Raw genomic sequence first — 18,327 nt, 5'->3', positions numbered from 1 at the left:
TACACCATGAATATCCAAGCAAAAAAGGTATTTTTGCAATGTCAAGAAAAAAGAAAACGACAGCAAGGAAGAAATAGGCTGCAAACTGTTGCTGTGTTCTAAGAAGGGAGGCTCCCATATGTGCAGAGAGACTAAGCAGTGAAGCTACAAAGGAAACATGCTCAAGGACACCTGTTTCTTGCAGGGAGCAGTTTGTGAGAAGCATCTTGTCTGTGCAACGCTGCAGCAGTCATGTGTAAACGCGAAGAGAGACACAAGATCCCCATTGCAGTCCCTCAACTCCACACAGAGCCATGATGTGCTTTAGAATGTGACGACATGCTAAAAATTTGATGAAGTCCTAAGATGACACTATGACTGTGTACTTTGAATAGGATAACATAGAATATGGAGTGTTTATTATATTTTTTTAAAAAGCCAAACGTGATCATTTATTAATCAAAGAAAACATGTGAAAGAGAATTTATTAAATTGCAGCGAATCCGTCCAATTAGCATCAGCGTAACGTCTGTGATGCTAGTAGTTGAAACCACAGAAGGCCCCAGTACAAATTCATCTGCATGGAGATTCACCTAACCTGAATCCACTCTGCATTTCTCTTTACAATTATGCTAAGGAATGCACTGAGCCTGTGGCTGTTCTGTACAGTTATCTGCCAAAACCCTCTGGAAACTGGCGTGCATTGCTCAAGAAGTTGTCATTAGGAATTTGCTTAACTGTTACATTATCTCCTGTAGAAAACTAATTTCATATTAGGGTAATTGCCTCTGGTGGGCTTTTGCAGGGCTGTTGTGTTGTGAGAAAAAAAATGCTGATGAAGAGGACGGGAGAGAGAAAAAGTCATACTGGCCCTCCCTCCCTATTTCTGTCTCTCAGTCAGATGAGGTCATCAAACACCAACCTGCTTTGTATATTAATGATGTAACAGCCAGGGATTTTTGGACACCCCGTCCCCAGAGACTGCTTGGCTGGAGGCAGAGGAAGACTTCATCTTGATTTAAGAGAGAGATAACACCCTCGATAGAACTGTGACAAAGGCTCGATAGGCAGTGCGAGAGGAGATAGTGAGGGAGTGTAGACGCCAGCAGAGAGGAGAAGACAGGAGAGGAGGGGACTGTGCAATACACTGTGCCTTTAAAGCACCAGGCCCCTCCTCCACAGAGCCGAGCAGAACAGCCGAGTGGTGCTGGCAGGAGCCTGAGCCCCACGATAAACTCTGGCATCAGCTTCCCTTCATCCGGCAGTCAGCGAGGACACAGTGAGGGCGCAGGGGCAGAGAGACGGGGACGGAGAAAGGGAAAGAGCAAGAGTGACAGAGAGGGGGGGGGAGAGAGAGACGAAAACAGGCAGATAGGCAGAGAGGGAGAGGCTGTCATAGGAATCACACAGCTCCCTTTTTCACAGCAGCAGCTCAGCCGCTCTGTCTGCTGCCTCCCGGTGCAGGCGGACGCTGATGGGGATGACGGGTGGCGTGTTTTCGGCAGCACAGTTATCTGAGTGATGGTAGCGGCCGTGGCGGCATCACAATCCGAAGCAGGAGCTCTCCTTGCCGCTCTGGCTCTTAGTCATCTTCAGCCTCCTCTCTCCCTTCTCAGAGTGCTATCAGGGCCATTCATCGTTCCCATCTCATGCCTCCTGCCTCCTCCTCCTCCTCCTCCACAGCTTCATCCTCCACTTCTACTCCTCCTCTGATGAGCCACAGCCTCAGAGTGAAATAACCCTGCTGATAGAAGCTTCTCTCTCTGTCAAGACAGTAAGTAGGGGAGGGAGGGAAAGAACTGCGTGTGTGTGTGTGTGAGAGAGGGAGGGAGAGAGAGAGTGTGTGAGACAGAGAGAGAAAGAGAGGAAGAGAGAACAGCAAGGCAGCGAGAAGAGAAGATGTTAGCGTGTGCGACAGAGGGACTGCTAAAGAACCAGCAGGTTGTGTGTAGCTTGAATGATCCTGCTGTGCGTGGACAGTGAGCTCTGGGCATAGCAACAGCAAAGTGATGCACAGGAAAGGTGAGTAAGTGTGTGTTCTGGTGTGTGTGTGTGTGTGTGTGTGTGTGTGTGTGTGTGTGTGTGTGTGTGTGCGTGTGTGTGTGGAGGTGAGGCAAGAGATGCATTTAGACAGCAGCTAAAAATCATCAGCGCAGTTAATTCCCGTCCATCTCTGAGTCTCCTTCAGTGTATTGTTGTTGCTTTTTTTCCGTGCTGCCATGATTTAGTGGAAGAGAAAGGAAAAGGAGGCTGAGACATTAGAGAATAAGTGATTGCTTTCCTTCCCGTCTGTCCAGGTGCCATGTGTGATTGGCCAACGCACCCTGTGGCAGTGGCATCGCCCTGGATTTGGCGAGAAGCTCTCCCCCCTGCTTGTTCTCTGGGGCTCCTCTGGGAAGCTTTCATGGGATTTATCTCTTCCTGCTGGATGGCACTGAGCTCTCTGCCTCTCTGAAAAGAGTCCAGAGAGAAAACATACACTACAAGGATAAGAAGTAAAATAATTATCCAATCACAGCACAAGGAGGCAGACCGGGTTCCCTTAGCAACAACTGAAGGAGAGAAGAGAATCCTTTTCTCCGTTTCTGCTCCCTTGGTTTTTGGGCACACCCCTGTGGACTGCTGTGGGTCAGTGTTTTCTGATAGGACTTGGAGAGCGCTGTTGCATAAGACAAGCTGCCACCCAAATTCCAGGGGAAGGTGCTCGTTCGCCTTGCAGCCCCCCTCGTACCTGTGTCTCATAGGCACCATGATTTTTTTGTTACCCCTCCACAAATTCTCATCACAAGTCACGTTCCGCTGGCTTGGAAATCAATTCATTCTGATCCCACGCCACCTGGAATAAGCCCTGCTTTGGGGCGAGATTGGACGCTCTGTGAAAAGACCCACACCTACCTTCCTCCCTTTCATGGACGAGAAATGAAGGACAACATGATTAAGTCATCATCGGCAAAGACAATGGATGTGGAGCAAAGTTTATTTTCAATGTGAGTTTCTACACAGAGAATCTTTTTATTTTTCCTGGAGGGGGAAACGCCACAAAGCACAGAGGAATATCCCCCTTTTTCCAAACAGGATCTGTCCTTTTCTCTCTTAAAACAGTAGCCCTCAGTGAAGGACTATATTTAGAAGGCAAATCTCATCCCTGCTGGCCACCAATAATGTAGAACACGATCATTTTGAAAATTGAGCCACTGCTGGGGAGTTCTATTTTTCTATCTATGTTGGATAGCTTTCTCTATAAGAGGGTTAATATGAGCCCCTTTTCTGCTTTCACTTTTGTATGTTAGCCTGCCATTATGTCACTGTGTTTCACAAGTCAAAAAGGTTGTACCGGACAAGTGGAAGAGGGGAAAGGTCTTTTCCCTGCATAGACAGGTGTTTTAAATAGCATCTCCTCGGGAACAATTTCAAACGTACACACTGACACATGAGATGAGTTGGCTCAACACGATTATGTAAGAGTTTCATACCAGCTTCAGCCCATGTGTTTTGCCTCTTCCTTTTCCATGGATTTACAGCGTTTGACTTTTCCCATGCTCATTTTCTCTTCGTTTTTGGAAGTGTCTACCAGAGGGCATGGATGTCAGAGTGTGACCCTGTGCCGAGTGTGCGGGCGAGGCAAGGTGTTTTGGCTGCCCAGGTGCTTTTAAGATGTTGAGGTCTCCCTGCGTGGCCGGGGCCCCTGTTCGGATCAGTAGCACTGAGGCTCCTTGTAGCCAAAGACATGGACCCCGACTCGGCTCCCCCACGCCCTCAGCCTGTTGGCCACTGGCCCCACGTCGCCCTGTAAAGGATGTCCCTCAGCAGAGCTCCGGCCCGGGACACCTCTGAGACCCCCAGCCCGAGAGAACGCATCCGCAGCCACATGAAGATGGTGATCGACCAGCTGGACGGCATTCTCAAAGAGCTCAAGGATGTGGCCAAGGAACTCCGGGAGGTGAGGTTCAAAATCAGCTTACGCATATCAGGCTTTTGTGGTGGGGTGGGGGGGTGGGGGGGTTTAGAGAGGAACAGGGGGACGAAGAGGCGGAGGTAGGGAGAGATTGTGGGTGCCAGGTGGGTGTGCTTCTCAAGTAGGCTGCATTTAATTAAGTGTAAAATTATTTTTCGCAGCATGGAGATTTTGATTAAGATTTGAAAGTGATGAGATCTCACTTTTTTTTATTTTTTTTGTTTTCTAGCAGGAGGATATTGTTGATTACAACCGCGGCGAGGCTGTCTTCCTTTTCCAATCGAACAATTGCTTATCACCAATTACAAATGTCCTTCATGTGTTCAGTGGTGTCTTGTGGGAGGTACAGTAGATGTGAAAAGCTGTTGAAAAGCGACAAAGCCAGGCTGAAAGGAAACACAGAGGCTGGCTTAGATAAGATACAAGACTTAGCGCCGCAATAGTTATATAACCATTTTGTTAAGGATCAGCTGGATTCCTACTGTATTTTTGCAACTGCCATGGTAACACTGGGAGATTTGTGTTTGTGTGTATAGTACACAGTTTGAACAAGGATCAGCAAAGACAGATAGTGTGCGTGTGCATGTGCTCTTATATGCATCTCCAAGAAGATGGACTCAACAAATGTGTGTGTGGTGGCTGATAATCACAGTACATCTGTTCATGTTTGTGAGAGTACAAAATGGCCCTCATCATCTCTTTGGGATCTTCCCCCTGCAGTGTCCTTAAAGCTGCGAGCTCTTCTCACAAAACTCCTCCATAGAAAGAGATAAAGGCAGATAGAGAGACAGAGACAAATGAAACTTGAGCAAACAGTTGTGTCTGACCCATCCCACATCCTCCGAGCACATCACATGATTGGCCTCCCACCTGCTTCTGATCAGGGATGCAGAGGGAGTGCATGTGTGTGTTTCTAAATGTGTTGAAGAAGCGAAATGGTGGATGTTAGCGCATGTAATGACCTGGAGGAGGAGGAGGGTTTTGAACAGTCGGGGTGAAGCTGCCATAACTCACCACACACCACACAGAAACCCCCCCCCCCCACCCCCACCCCTCTCCTCCCTGACTCCCAGCTCTGTCCCACTCACCATGCTATACTTTATGTAGTTGCACAGTTGGAGGTGCAAGGGCACAGCTCACAGTGCACCTTCTCTCTGGTGAGCAGGAGAAAGCCGGCCTGCGCGCGGGAGTGATTGATGATTATGGGACAACTGCAAGTGGAATAATGCTGGCTGGAGCTATTTATAAACAAAAACACAGCCTGTGCCTCTGCCAGCTCCAACGCATATTACCATCCTTATCCCAGACCCCATTAGAGAGGGCTCAGCACAGTGGCTCAAATGTCATTTTTTATTGGGAGAGCACAATCCCACATATTGAAATGGCTAAGGAATCATATTAGCTGCAGTGGCAGTCATAATGCTGGTATCAATATCCTGCAATTAACTGACCTGTGAGAGTGCAGATGGAATCAAAGGGAGATGAAGAAACAGAATCAGAGTAGCGCCATCAGATGCATGGAAGCCTAATGTTCCATAAAATCTCTCATTCTTGGCCACATGAAAGGAACAACATAATAGATAACAACTGTCACATAAATAAATGATGAATTGCCGTGTGAATGTAATGAAATAAATAACTCAGCGAAGGAGCCGTAATGACTGATTATCACCCACAAGGTCTTTGGGGAACTGGGAGATACTGCAGTGCTCCGAGGAGTAAGAGCTGACACTCCGAAGCACGTAGCTGCCCAGAAATGAGGAAGTTACTGGTCTGTTACGATACTTACTTCACGGTTCTGTTTTCATAGCTCAAAATCACACGCGTACAGTGTCATTGTGCCAATTGGTGAGAAGCTGAATTAAAAAAGTCATCATTAGTCACCCTGCAACAGAATCTGCCTACATTCAATTTTCTGATTGCCCATTGCCTAAAGTATTGCATATGTTGAAGCATATTGCAGTCTCCAGTTAGACCATTTAGTCCATACCTTCACACCAATTAAAATAAGAGGTTGTGGGAGGTTTTCTCGTCCAGTTTTAGCCATCTGGTCTTCATAGCCTTTTGCATCAACCATTAAATAAACGTTTGTTCTGCAGATTTTTTCGAGACCATTAAAGTGCAGGGAATAATACTTTCATCTCTACGTTTTAAATGAGGACTTACAACATTTATTAGTTTTAACTGATAATTGACTTCATACCCCAAGGAAAATTTTAGGAGGGCCAAAGGGCAATCTCACATTCACAAAAGTAGTTGACACAGAAAGTCACTTGAATGAAGTTTATAAATCCAATTGATTGGTTTAGTTTGTGAAAAGTCCAGGGGTGGTCATTGCTCATCATTCAAAAACAAGAACAGTCCATTCTGAATGCCTACTTTCTTCAGCACGAGCACCAATAACAAAAGTTATGAAATATGTAACAAAGTCAACATGATGGTATAAATTAGGAAATAAGGACACAGGTTGAAAATGAACAGAACTATTCTTTTAGAAAGAGCTTCACCTCCTCTGATTCTACCCAAAGTGACTTGCTTTCTACATAAAGGTACAGAAGTCTTAAAAAGGAGAAATCCATTGATCCTACTTTCTTCTCTGCCAAAATTCATCATCCTGAGTCTGAATCACTACAAACAACACTCAGCACAATCTACTTAAACCCAGTGGTGAACGTACCATTGAATTTTAATCACTGTCATGTGAATGAGAATTGTTTTTCTTGTGTGGCTTCAGAAACCTGCCTTTAATAATCTCTTATGCTGCATAATTATTTCTATTGAAATTTTAGCCAACGCTCAGCAAACAGCCATTTTTAAGGGAGCCTAAGAAATGAGCCATAATGAATGTTAAATTAAACAGCAATACCAAGGAAATTTCCATTTAAGTATGGGAGGGCTTGTGCTTTTTTTAGTCAAATCTTCACAGAGTACAGCAGTATTACCCATCTTAGTACTCTGATCCCTGACTACATTAATGCTGGTTTTGTGTTTTACCAAGTAAAGAGGCAACATCGTCATTCCACAGAATTAACACAGCAGCTAATAACATAACAAAGTAGTCCCTGATTGGCTCTGTTTAAACAGGAGGTACAATATACCACGTTCCTTTGGCTATTTAGCTAAAGGGATTTTAAAATCCGCAGACATTTAGGAACTCAATGTGGCTACCTACCCCCAAGCAAGCAGATAAATACACATTAAATTATACAACGTGTCTTAAACCATGCTTTGACCATATTATACTGCAATACAGATATAACACTGTTTTATTAGAGAGAATGTTTTGACTTAAGCATGTGAAGCATCACCGTGATAGTCTCAGGCTATGAATCTCCTTTACATGTCAAAGACAAATCTAACACAGCACACAGTTTTTCTAGATTGCTCCCTTCACAAGCCTATTACAGTCAAATACTGCCTGTCTTACTTGTGAATCCCATTACAGGCTCCATGACAAGTAAAATGAGAAGGATCTAAAGGAAGGACACTGGAAGGTAATATACTGATAAACCACTCCATTTGTAATAATAACAGTGGCAGGAGTGGCAACTCCAGAGGAAATAATTCATTTGGGTATCATTTCAACCTTGGACTTAGAAGTCTGAGGATAAACAAGGAGGGGGGAGATATGGCACCAAAGTGAAAGCAAAGCAACCTCTGAAATTTCTGATGTTGAGTTGTTGATTTTCCTAAAAGTGAATTTCACTAAGAAAAAAGGGGCAAGTAAGGAAACGCAAATGTAGGAGTGCACCCATGTTGGTTATTAGAGAGATACAGGCTGGTAAATTGAAAGAATTTAATGAAGCGCTACAAAAAAAAAAAAGAGAGAGAGAGGCTGGGGAGAAGATGCAGTGGCACGGACTGGGTGGAGGAAGGGGGCTGGCAGTGAGCTACACATCTTTATATGGAACCAAACAGGAATGATGGACTGTTATTATGTGGATGTAGTTATTATGCAGAATCATACCACGAGCAGAAGACGGTGCGCGTCTGTGCGCAGCTCAAGACAAATGAACACAGGAAGGCAATCAGGACTCGTAGAATTAAAGCTCTAAATGAAAGGAGTGAATATAAGCTGGACAAAGAGCGATTATCAGTAGCAGAGTACAGCACGTTCAGGACACTGGCCTCTATCAGTCAGCCTCGCAGTAGTTGTCTGCACAGGCTCATCGTGATACTGGAGACTGGCTTACTGCTTCGACTGAGCCACAGGCCTGAAGACAGAGGAGGGAGGCAGCAGGAAAACACTCGTGTCAGGTGAATGCTGTGTCCACCAAATGTCAGCTTTTTAGGAATGAAGTCCTGAGTAACCGCTTTATTAATGAGACTGACCACCATGCAGTTTTCGAAAGTGTTTCATGGATGCGTTTGATCTACTGAAAAAAAATCATCTGTGAGCAGCGGCGGCAGCAGAACTATCAGCCTTTTGCTTGTTTCCAATACAAACAGTCAACTTTGTGCTCGACAAGCTAAGCCCACCACTAAATCTGCAGGTGCACATCTCATTTAAATTCACATTAAAGAAATGGGGTGGTCTATTCAGTTTCTATTCATCACTCAATACCACCCGCATGATCCCATTGGCCTGGCTGTCAAATCAGGCATTTGTGCTAAAATGGAGTCTGTCAAAGAAAACTGCTATGCGAACGGTTTGATCAGAAAGGCTACCATGTTGGCACTCTTTCATGTCTGAGGCATGCTTAAATGCTGCATTGTTAAAGCTCTGTGTGGTATCCAAACAGCTGGCCCCAGATCAGCCAGCCAGCGAGCCAAGCCAGCGGTGTCTCCTTAGCAAGACTGAAACCAGTTATGACACATCCACGTCGAGGGGGGAACCACGGTCCCCTCTCTGCTGAAGCTGCCGCGCTCAGCACTGAACCAAATCTGTTCCAAACCCAGAGGCAGCCCAAGGGAGACCAAAACCAAAATCAAAGGGCCTTTTTTTCTGCAGGGGCCATATCCTCTCCTCACTATGTGTTTCCCCTTGCTGATGCTGCTGCTGAGCGGGGCAGGGAGCAGCAAACTGCCTTGCAAGAATCCTTCAACATTTAACCATGAGGGGGGACTCCAGTAGCTACCAGCTCTTTCACTCAGGGAGCAGAATGATATAAAGCACGCTGGTGAATGCACTCTCATTTAGGAAATAGTTGCTTCTGTTACAAGGGAATATTTTGGGGAATGTTTCAGGGCATGGCAAAAATATTGGTACATTTAATGTGGGAGAACTGGGTCACTACAGAGGCACGTAAGTGCTGTAAGTAAGTAATTATGGTGAGATTTACCCCCAATTAAATGCTTGGATTAAATATTTACCCCAAATTAAGTATATCTATCTTTATAGCCACAGAGTTGGGGGAAAAATATGAGGAAAACAATTAAATTTACCTAAAAAAGTGCTTCCACCGTGCATGCCAAAGTAATTACACTGTAAATAAAAATCCAGTTTAATTCGACGATTAATGATGACTTGATGTGGCTGAGTATCACATCATCTTGGCAGGAGATTGTGGTTCTTTCTGTTTGTCCAAATGAATGTCTACAATCAGAAATTGCAATCAGTCACAAAGCTGTGTCCTGGTGGATCCCTTCCCACAAAGCAACCATTTTGACTTGGCCGCCAGTGTTGTGGGTCTACTGGCCAGCTGACCACAGCCCAGTGATCTCCATTGAGGATGGCCCAGTCTGTTCTCCACCAGAGAGTCCATTTACTTCAGATTGAGACAGTGTTTGGCCCAGGCTCTGACCTGAGAACATGTCGACCGGCTGTCCTTGTGGGCCAAAAACACTCGGGTGGGCAATGCTGAAAGCTTAACCACTCAGACAGCAAAGTGCTCTTCAACCTGACATACCTGGGCCAAAGGGTTTCTTCTCATTAAAAGCCATTTGGAAGAAATGACAAGTACCCGCCTGCTGTGTTTGTCAATTTGTTCCTCCTTGTCTGACCTCTTTTGTGTGTGGAAATTAAATTCCTAAATTAAACTTGGTGACGTGCCTCCAGCGGAGTTCTCTTTGCTCAGGAAAACAACAAGAACACGGTACCTCAAGCCTTATCTATTCTTTGCTGAGCATAAAACACCCTGCCATCTCCACACCTGTGTTGCTGCCTTGAGCTGAGCTCCACATAAATGTGTCCGTTCTCAGAATGAATGGGAGGCTCAGTTATTCTCGGGACTGATGAAATACTGCTTTGGGATTTTAAGTGGAAATGTCAGATTATCTCGCTTGATTCTTACCTGGTCACAGTCAACACATAATCTGAAACAAATGCAGCCCATCACTGCTTTAATGAAAGGAGAAGATATACACATCCTGTGCATTTAGCTGATGCAAGACTAGCCTGCAATGCTAGCAATAACTGAATTTAATTCCCTGATCCCCATATTAAAAAGTAAGCAGCACTGAGAATTGAAGGAGAGCAGAATCAAAGGCGGGAGGGACCAGCGGTAAACAACGGGTTAAGACTTTAGCGGCATCTAACCTTGAGAGCTGTGGAGAGAATAAAACGGCACCACGCAAAGCATTCCCCTGAGCCTCTTTTACCTAGCTCTGCTGTGGAGCCCCAGCTTCTTTAGGATGCAGGCCCAGCATATTGACTAGCCCATCATGCCTGTAAGACCCACTGGATTAGCTGGCCCTTTGAGCTCTGCCTCCCCGCGCGAACTCTGCACTCAGCATAGACTGTAATGAGGGCTTTAGGTTACACCTTTGCTGAGGTAAACATTCCAAAAATTGCGCTCGTCTTGCTCATTGATTTTTATCAGCTAACAAGCCTACTGTGAGCTAGTTACAGATAAAGCAGGAAAAAAGATTTTACCATGCATGTTTGTACTTTGAGATTGAGCCACGAACCCTTTTGTTTGTCCCTAGGCAAGGATAGAGCTGAACAGGAAGAAAAGGGGAGTTAAAGGCAAGGAAAAGAAAGACAGAGAATGTGTGTGTGAGAGAGAGAGAGAGGGGGAGAGATGAAGGGTGGATGGAGATAATGGTTTCTCCTGCTGCACAGAATTGCGACAGACTGGGTGGAACAGCTTAGATCAATTGTTGCAATTGTGCTCGTTCGTGGGCGTGTTTAGGATTGTTTTGGCCTATCTCTGTGCTGTGAATAAAACCAGTAGGCTGTAGTTAATGGTGTGAAAAATGGCATCCATCGAAGTGCACAAGCAGCCTCCAAGAATAGCTACATCATTTCATTGTGTCAAAGCATACTGTACGCAGAGGGACAGCTTGCTCTCCATTAGGCCTTCAGACTGACTGTCTCTTTTACCAGGTGTGGATACTTTTTTTTTTTTTTTTTTTTAAACCAGGAGTACAGATGCTGGTGAGGAAAAAACCGAGAGATACAAATATATAATGTGAAGAGATGCTATATTTTCCTCCATTTCCATAGCCTTTGAAAGTGCTCAGGGCAGCGTGGGCCAACCCACTCACCAGTGTAGCAGCTTAATCCAGCTACAATCTTTGGAACTGTGTTATACTGAGGGATCGTCAAGAGGCTTTTTTTGTCCTTCCTTTTATTTTTAGCCCTAGTCTGTGATGCATCATAAATCAACCCAGTTTCGAATGAGATTGTTCAGTTTTAACCAGCAGAAACAGCTGAACTGAGATGACACACAACTGAGCATCTGTATCCTCTGGCCTTAAAAACACTTTGAAGTTTTTGCACGTAGCATGTCCGTCCTCTTTACATGTAATGCCAAAATGGTTAATAACATTCCGTGTAGTGGAAAGGTTGTTGCAGTATTTCCCCGAAGTTCTTAATTGTAAAATGCTACAGCATGTCATTTGTCACTCTTTATTGTGGCAATCCAGTTGTAATTAAAAAAAGAATCTAAAAATTGTCAGTAATTTGTCATAATTAAAGCAAATAAGCTGCTGCACAGGAAAGCTAAACCTGAAGTGCACTTACAGAGAGTAACATTTAGCCTGACTTGTAGAATCAATGTGTGCCTGTAGTTTGATGCACTGAAAGTCATTTATTATGAGGGAAGACAAATCTTTTTTATTTTAGAAAATATTTCATAGGATTATTAAAAACAAGGATTAGCCTCTTGTTTACCTTGTTATGAAGTAAATGTGTTCTGATCGTATTATCCCAAAACACAAATGTCCAATGACCCTATAAGGAAGCTGTCAGAGTTCCACATAAGCACATTTGTATTACTAAGCCCACTTCCCCAAGCACAGTTCCTCTGTGTCCCGAAGAAACTCGAAATACACACCAAGGACAAAAAAAGGACACACCACCGTGGAAAACTCATTTTTTAAGGTCTATAAATTTTGGCACAACATCTGCGAGGTTGTCCTGTCTTCACTTAGACTTGTTTTATTGATTGCGTTGGAGTCCAGACAGCAAATACGCAAATTAAAAATCTTCTCCACCTTGCAAAGGTTTGTCAATGAGCTCAGCTGCAATGCTGCTAAAGTGACATCACTATCAGACATGTCACCAATGTGTCTTGTTATAGTTGCATGATAGTTACAATAACAATACTTGAATGTCTTACTGTGTTTTTCAGGCTTAATTCGGCCCCGAAAAATTGTGCTGAGGTAATTGTACATGTAAAATTCTGTGGAGAAATCACTGAGGAATTCACATCCAGCAAACTGTCTAACTAAATGATCAACTTAAATACATAGAATAAAATCAGCTTTAGAATAGCGTAGGGCTGTACCCGACTTATGTGAGCAAAATTAGTTTTGGCTGTTCAATACAAAATATTTGACAATTCATTTTTCCCATAAAGTCTGAACGAGCTTCAGTGGGACATTCTGTGTGACAGTGGCATTCACGTAATATAGTAAACAAGCTTAACTGTCCGATAGATCAGAAGTGTGCATCGACTTTTTAGGCAAGACTAGATATCAAACAAAAGCCTGAGACCGTGTCGTAGTAAGTTGCTGTGAGCTGTAAATTCACCACTTCTAAGTAGAAGAGACAAGATAACCTATCTAAGGGCCTTATTCGTCTCTCCTCCTCTGTGATGCTGCATCCTGTCCACAGCCGTCTGTTAGAATGTGCATCATGAAATTCAAGAGCGCTCACTCTGCAGTAAAATCTGCGGACAAAAAACGTCCCCAGATGTACACCGCACACTAACAAAAAAAGGACTGCTCTACTTCACGCAATCTCGAGCGAGTTGTCTCCAACTGATGATTCTAACGACATTATTCTTTAGTGTGTATTTTAGGGCTGTACAGAACAACTCAAAGCTTGGAAGCTGCGTTCATAGCATTGACACTAAAATTCTAAATCAACACTTGAATGCTGAAGAGCTTTTTTTTCCTTTCTTTGCATATCTATTATTTCTGTTAAAACCCAGTATTTCTGCAGAGCTGCAAACAAAGATCAGGCTACACTTACGTTTTTAGTATTATACTATTTGCAGAATAATATTGCACTGGTGGCTGCATAGGACTTTTTCAAACTTGTGTGATACAAACATTTCCAATAACTCCTTGTTAAGTCCTAGTGTCAAAATTGATCTTGAGAAGATAATCATTTCCCACGTTTTCATTAAATGAAATATTCTGCTTCAATCTGTATTTGCTGGTGTTTAGCCTCTCAAAAACAAATTGCATCTTCAAAAGAGGGATCCCTCCTCAGTTGCTCTTCCCGAGGTTTCGATCATTTATTTTTTGGGAGGGTCGTTTTTGGGAGTTTTTTCAAGGACGGTGGGATGTCGTGTGCTGTAAAGCCCTAAGAGTCAAATTGTGATTTGTGTTATTGGGCTTTATAAATAAAGTTGAATTAAATTGAGTTGAAATGAATTCAACATTGCTGGCTAAGGAACAGTTCTTGATGTTTCAACAACACCTCCGTTAATTTTCTACCATGTCAGTAGTTGCAAAGACCAAGAGTTCAAAAAGTTAGTATTTCCACAAGCTAGCCAGGAAGATGACTCTTCTTACTAAGTTATATTTTTGCCCCAAATAATACTGGTACTTGCTCGAAGCCCGTGTAGTGTAATGAAGCTCATAAATACAACAGTTAGTTTTAGGTTTTTGTTCGTCTAATGTTAGAAATAATTTGTTGAAATTCAAATTGGTTTGGCTTGTTGCTGGTAATCACAGCCTGAGAGTAAGCACCGCCTCAGAACATGACATTAGAGAGGACTAAGTCTCAGATATATTAAAGTATTTGCACATAAGTTTGTTGATGTTGAAAATTTAATTTAATTTGGCCTCAAAACACACAAAAAAGTGAATTTGACATTTGCTAAAAATAAAAAAAAATGTCCTCAGCTTTGGAAATACTGCCAAGAAAAAAACACAACTGCAAGTTCTGACAAATAATGCAGGGATTGATATAAATAGTAGAGATAAATTAGTTTCTCTGATTGCGAGATCACAGATTACAGTTGGGAATAATAGGCTAATACTGAGGTAATGCACTTTGCAACAGGACTCCAGAAATGCCAAAACATTAGATTCTCTGACTGGGATTTATTTCTAATCCACCTAATTAATGCCAACTAGACAGAGATCCATTTAACATTTAAATGTCATTAATTACTTCACTTTGTGAGGAGCCTGTCTGTCTGAATATCAAAGCATGGCGTCTGAGCTTGGCCCAGGGTGTCATAGTTAATCTGCGTCGTGGACCTGAGCGGGACCTGTCTTCCTGAATTAATCAGATATTTTGTTTTTACTTATTATGCAAGAGAACATTTGAATCTCACAATGGATGAGCCTGGTAACAGTCTGCAATAAATCTTCAGAGCTTAAGTGGTGTAAGGTTTTTAGTATGGACAATGTGGCCACCTGGGTGCTGCAGAGCTAGTGCCAGACTGAGATATAAATTGTCCAAAGGAAAAAAAAAAAAAAATCAGCGAATCCTTGAAAGATCCATCATAGACAGCTGTACCAAACACACAAATCACGAAATTTAAACATTCACGTCGAAAACGAGCCAAGTAAAACAGAGCGGCACACAGAGCTGCATCAAGGCGTAACACCTGTTCACTCAGGAAGACTCTTAGCATGCTGGGAGATGGTTGCATAAAAGGGTAATAAGAGACCTATGATTTTAAATTCCTACATTTCTGTGCTTTTGTGAACTATTTCTTTTATCGTTTTGGCTAAGTGGCTAGTTGTCGGCTTGCAAATTGGACTGGTGGTGTTCAATTTCATCGGTGCTGGCCGTCAACCCAGCATGGAGCGAGCTTAGTGTCAGTAAGTGTTGCAGGAGCAGGTGTTGAGGCTGCAGGTGAATTAGTTGGCCGTGATAATAAGTCATACTTCCAGTAAGAATTCAGCAGTGGCTGTGTTTCTGCTTTTTGTTCAGCTTATAAGTGACCTTTGTCATAATGTTTGTACACGTTTTACCAAAGCCACTGTGATTCCCTGTAAAGGGCAGCACCTTTACAATCTCTGAGTCTAAGATGTAAAACCAAGAAACGAAACCCTGTTGAGCGTCTTCAAAGACAGCCCTCCATGTTTCTGGAATCTCCCTCTCCCCCTCTTTCTCTCATCGCCTCACAGGCAGCTCACACTCTGCCAGTGGCACGGCATGGATGGCTGCCACCACTGTCATTGTCAATAGCATGACAACGCAGCATCTAATGCAGGGCAGGGCGAGATGAAAGAGGCACAGCAGAGAGGACAGGCTAATTATTCAGACACACAGCTAAGAGCAGACGGGGGACAGAACATGTCAACAAACTGTGTGGGTGATTAATATTTTTTGTCATCTGCGCAGTCACCTGTGCAGTTGGCAGTTTATGGCCAAGATGATGAAGCCCGAGATTTCTGACTTTTATGCAAAGTAGATGATACAGCAAGGTCTACGAGGGTGAAAATTATAATTAGGCTTTTTGGTCCTCTGTTATTCTCAAGGATATTAACTGGGGATGGGACTGCAGGTTGATGTGGGCTGCGACGGACCGTGTGCTGCAGGTTCTGATTAGAGAGGGGGAAAAAATCCTAATTATGATTATGCAAAAAGCAGATTGGACAAAAAATGAATTTACTGATGAATTCACTGATGAACATGCATTAGCAAATTCCCAAGGTTAATAACCTTTGGACTGACTTCTTTGTTTCCCACACTGTGACATCACATTTCACTGTATTTTTCAAGGGAAAATTATGATTTGGTACTGAATATTTTATTATGTGAATTCAACAGATATTGGTCACCTTTACAAATATCAAGTGTTGTCATGGGAACGGTCCATGGGATTCTGATACATTTCAATGTCATATATTAGGTACTGTATTTAGGCTATTGTTTGCAGTGTCACATGGACACATTGACTCATGGCTACTTGCTTATTGCTTTGCTCCAGTAAATACAATCATCAATGATCACAGGTGGCAGGCCCGTGGGAAGCTGTTTCTGTTGTCAGATGGCTGCGTGATTATAAAAAGACTGATCTGATCGAGGGTCTCAAAATGCTAACAGCAAAGGCAAAACCATTAGCCTCTTTAGCTATTTACAGCCATGTATTTGATGAACATGCAGCTGTTTCCCTAAAGAAACATAAATATATGTCAATGATAACACCAGTTCTAGCTTGATAAGACATATCCCATAATAATGGTGTTATCTTTATCTTATAGTGGGCTTTTAAGAGAGGAAGGATCCTTTTAATAGAATTTTTAGATCCAACCTCAAATGTACAAACTTGTTTTCCTTCCTTATCTTACATTGTAGAAACACTGAATATTTGGGGGTTTTGGACAAACAAACATCATCTTGAGGGAAATTGTGGTGGGTAGTGTTTTACTATTTTTGGACGCTATAAAGACTGAACGAGAAATGGATTAAATCAAAAAACAATTTGTAAATGAATCGGTAATAGAAATAACTTGTTATTTAAAGCCCAAATACAACTCAACATTTTCCTATGTAGATGGTTTGATTTAGAGCCCTTCAGGGGCCCTACATGAAAAACTGTTCACTGTGTGTGATGACTTGTGGTTTCTAATGTAAAGGCTGTCCAATAACCAACAGTACAAAGGGTAATCCAAACAGTAATAACTCATCCCCTAGTTGCACCATTATCACGAGTAGACTGCATGATTTGCTTTATTAATTTATAGATGAAGATCAACAAAGAAAACTATTTGAATAACAGATCCTATTGATTTTAGTAGTGGTTTCCTTGACCCTGGCCATTGAAGCTTGCAACACTGTAAGGTCCTACACTCTAAGATTGATCGAAATGAATATGCTCTGATTGACTAACCTAAATAGTGCCTCCATCACTCACACAAAAATACACTACAAAATATATTCAATACAGCCTTACATAGTTGATCGTTAACCATAGTAATTTCTTTGATAAATCCATTATGCATGGCACGCTCATGTTCGCCCAAACTGACTCACGTGTACAGCCGCAAGTGATGCTCATGCATAAAGAACATTCACTTCAACACAAAAATCCACATTTGCATGCTGCGTGTGGTCAGGAAAGTATGAAATAGCTGAAGAGTCTGACAAGTAAAGCCGCTCCACTGTCCTCAATTCAACTATGAGTCACAGTTTTGAGGCTCCCAGTGAGTGAGCACAGATTATTCACTGGAAATGAGATGGTTGATAGAGATACTAAGGATGACTTTTTGGACGGGATAAGATACGGACTGATTTGCTTTTTCAAGTGATAAGTTATCATATTTGATTATCTAATCCATTCTGCTGTCCGTCTATTATTTGAAAACTATGTTTTCAGTGGTCAGTTCAGTCCAGTCTGTAGAAAAAAGGGTGCAGTATGTGTGTGACTAAGGACTTAAGGTTAATCATGATTGCAATGACCCCCACAGAGCTAAATGTCCTGGCACTACCCCATAAATCATAGTGCCCAGTCTGCAGCTTAAGGTTTGTTACCATTCATGTGTGCATCTGTGACTTGCCAAAAGGCAAACCATGTAACTAACTGACCTAATGTTTGAAGCCTGTCCTTGTTTAGCTTCAGAGCCATTGACATGGAATAGAAGGAGGAGGGAGGGAGAAAGGAAGCAGAGGTGGAGCTGCAATGATGACCTCCACAGCGGCTATCAAGGTCAAAGCTGGAATTATAACTCCTAGAATCAGCTGTTCGTGTTGGCAAAGAGGGCAGCTTGATGGAGTGGTTTGCCCACAGTCAGGACTTTCAGAGTCAGGTGAGGGTGAAGACACTCAGGTCATCCATTGTTGGGTTTGCGTGGAGGCTTTTGTCAGCACAAAACAAATAGGACAAGGGTATAGCACAACAGCAGGGCATCCAATGTCCGTTTCAGTCTGTACAGGTGTGTGTGTGTGTTTGGGGAAAATATTTATAGACTGAGAATCAAGAGACGATGTGGAGAAGGAGGAAGAGATGGAGGCAGGGTGAAAGAGAGGGGGAGAGAGGAGGAGCAAGGGAGAGACAGAGAAAAAGAAAAGAGAGACAGACAGACAGAGAAGGTTT

The 18,327-nt window shown here is 43.0% G+C and overlaps 1 protein-coding gene across 2 annotated transcripts in view; it reads left to right on the top strand.

Annotated features, from left to right (window-relative positions):
* Positions 1-1,162: 1,162 nt before the first annotated feature.
* The window catches only part of insyn1 (inhibitory synaptic factor 1), a 58,389-nt gene continuing 41,224 nt past the window's right edge, over positions 1,163-18,327 (top strand). Inside the window, exons 1-2 of one of the 2 annotated variants that reach the window (XM_049560296.1) lie at positions 1,163-1,753; positions 2,277-3,919. In XM_049560296.1, coding sequence (XP_049416253.1) covers positions 3,776-3,919 — 144 coding nt within the window. In that variant the 5' untranslated portion in view covers positions 1,163-1,753; positions 2,277-3,775. Of the gene's footprint in view, positions 2,002-2,276; positions 3,920-18,327 lie in introns of both variants that reach the window. The other variant, XM_049560304.1, reaches the window with a different exon arrangement.

Source organism: Epinephelus fuscoguttatus, linkage group LG2 (assembly GCF_011397635.1).
Source record: "Epinephelus fuscoguttatus linkage group LG2, E.fuscoguttatus.final_Chr_v1".
In the NCBI taxonomy this organism is placed as follows: domain Eukaryota; kingdom Metazoa; phylum Chordata; class Actinopteri; order Perciformes; family Serranidae; genus Epinephelus; species Epinephelus fuscoguttatus.
This window is presented reverse-complemented; position numbering and strand designations above follow the sequence as displayed.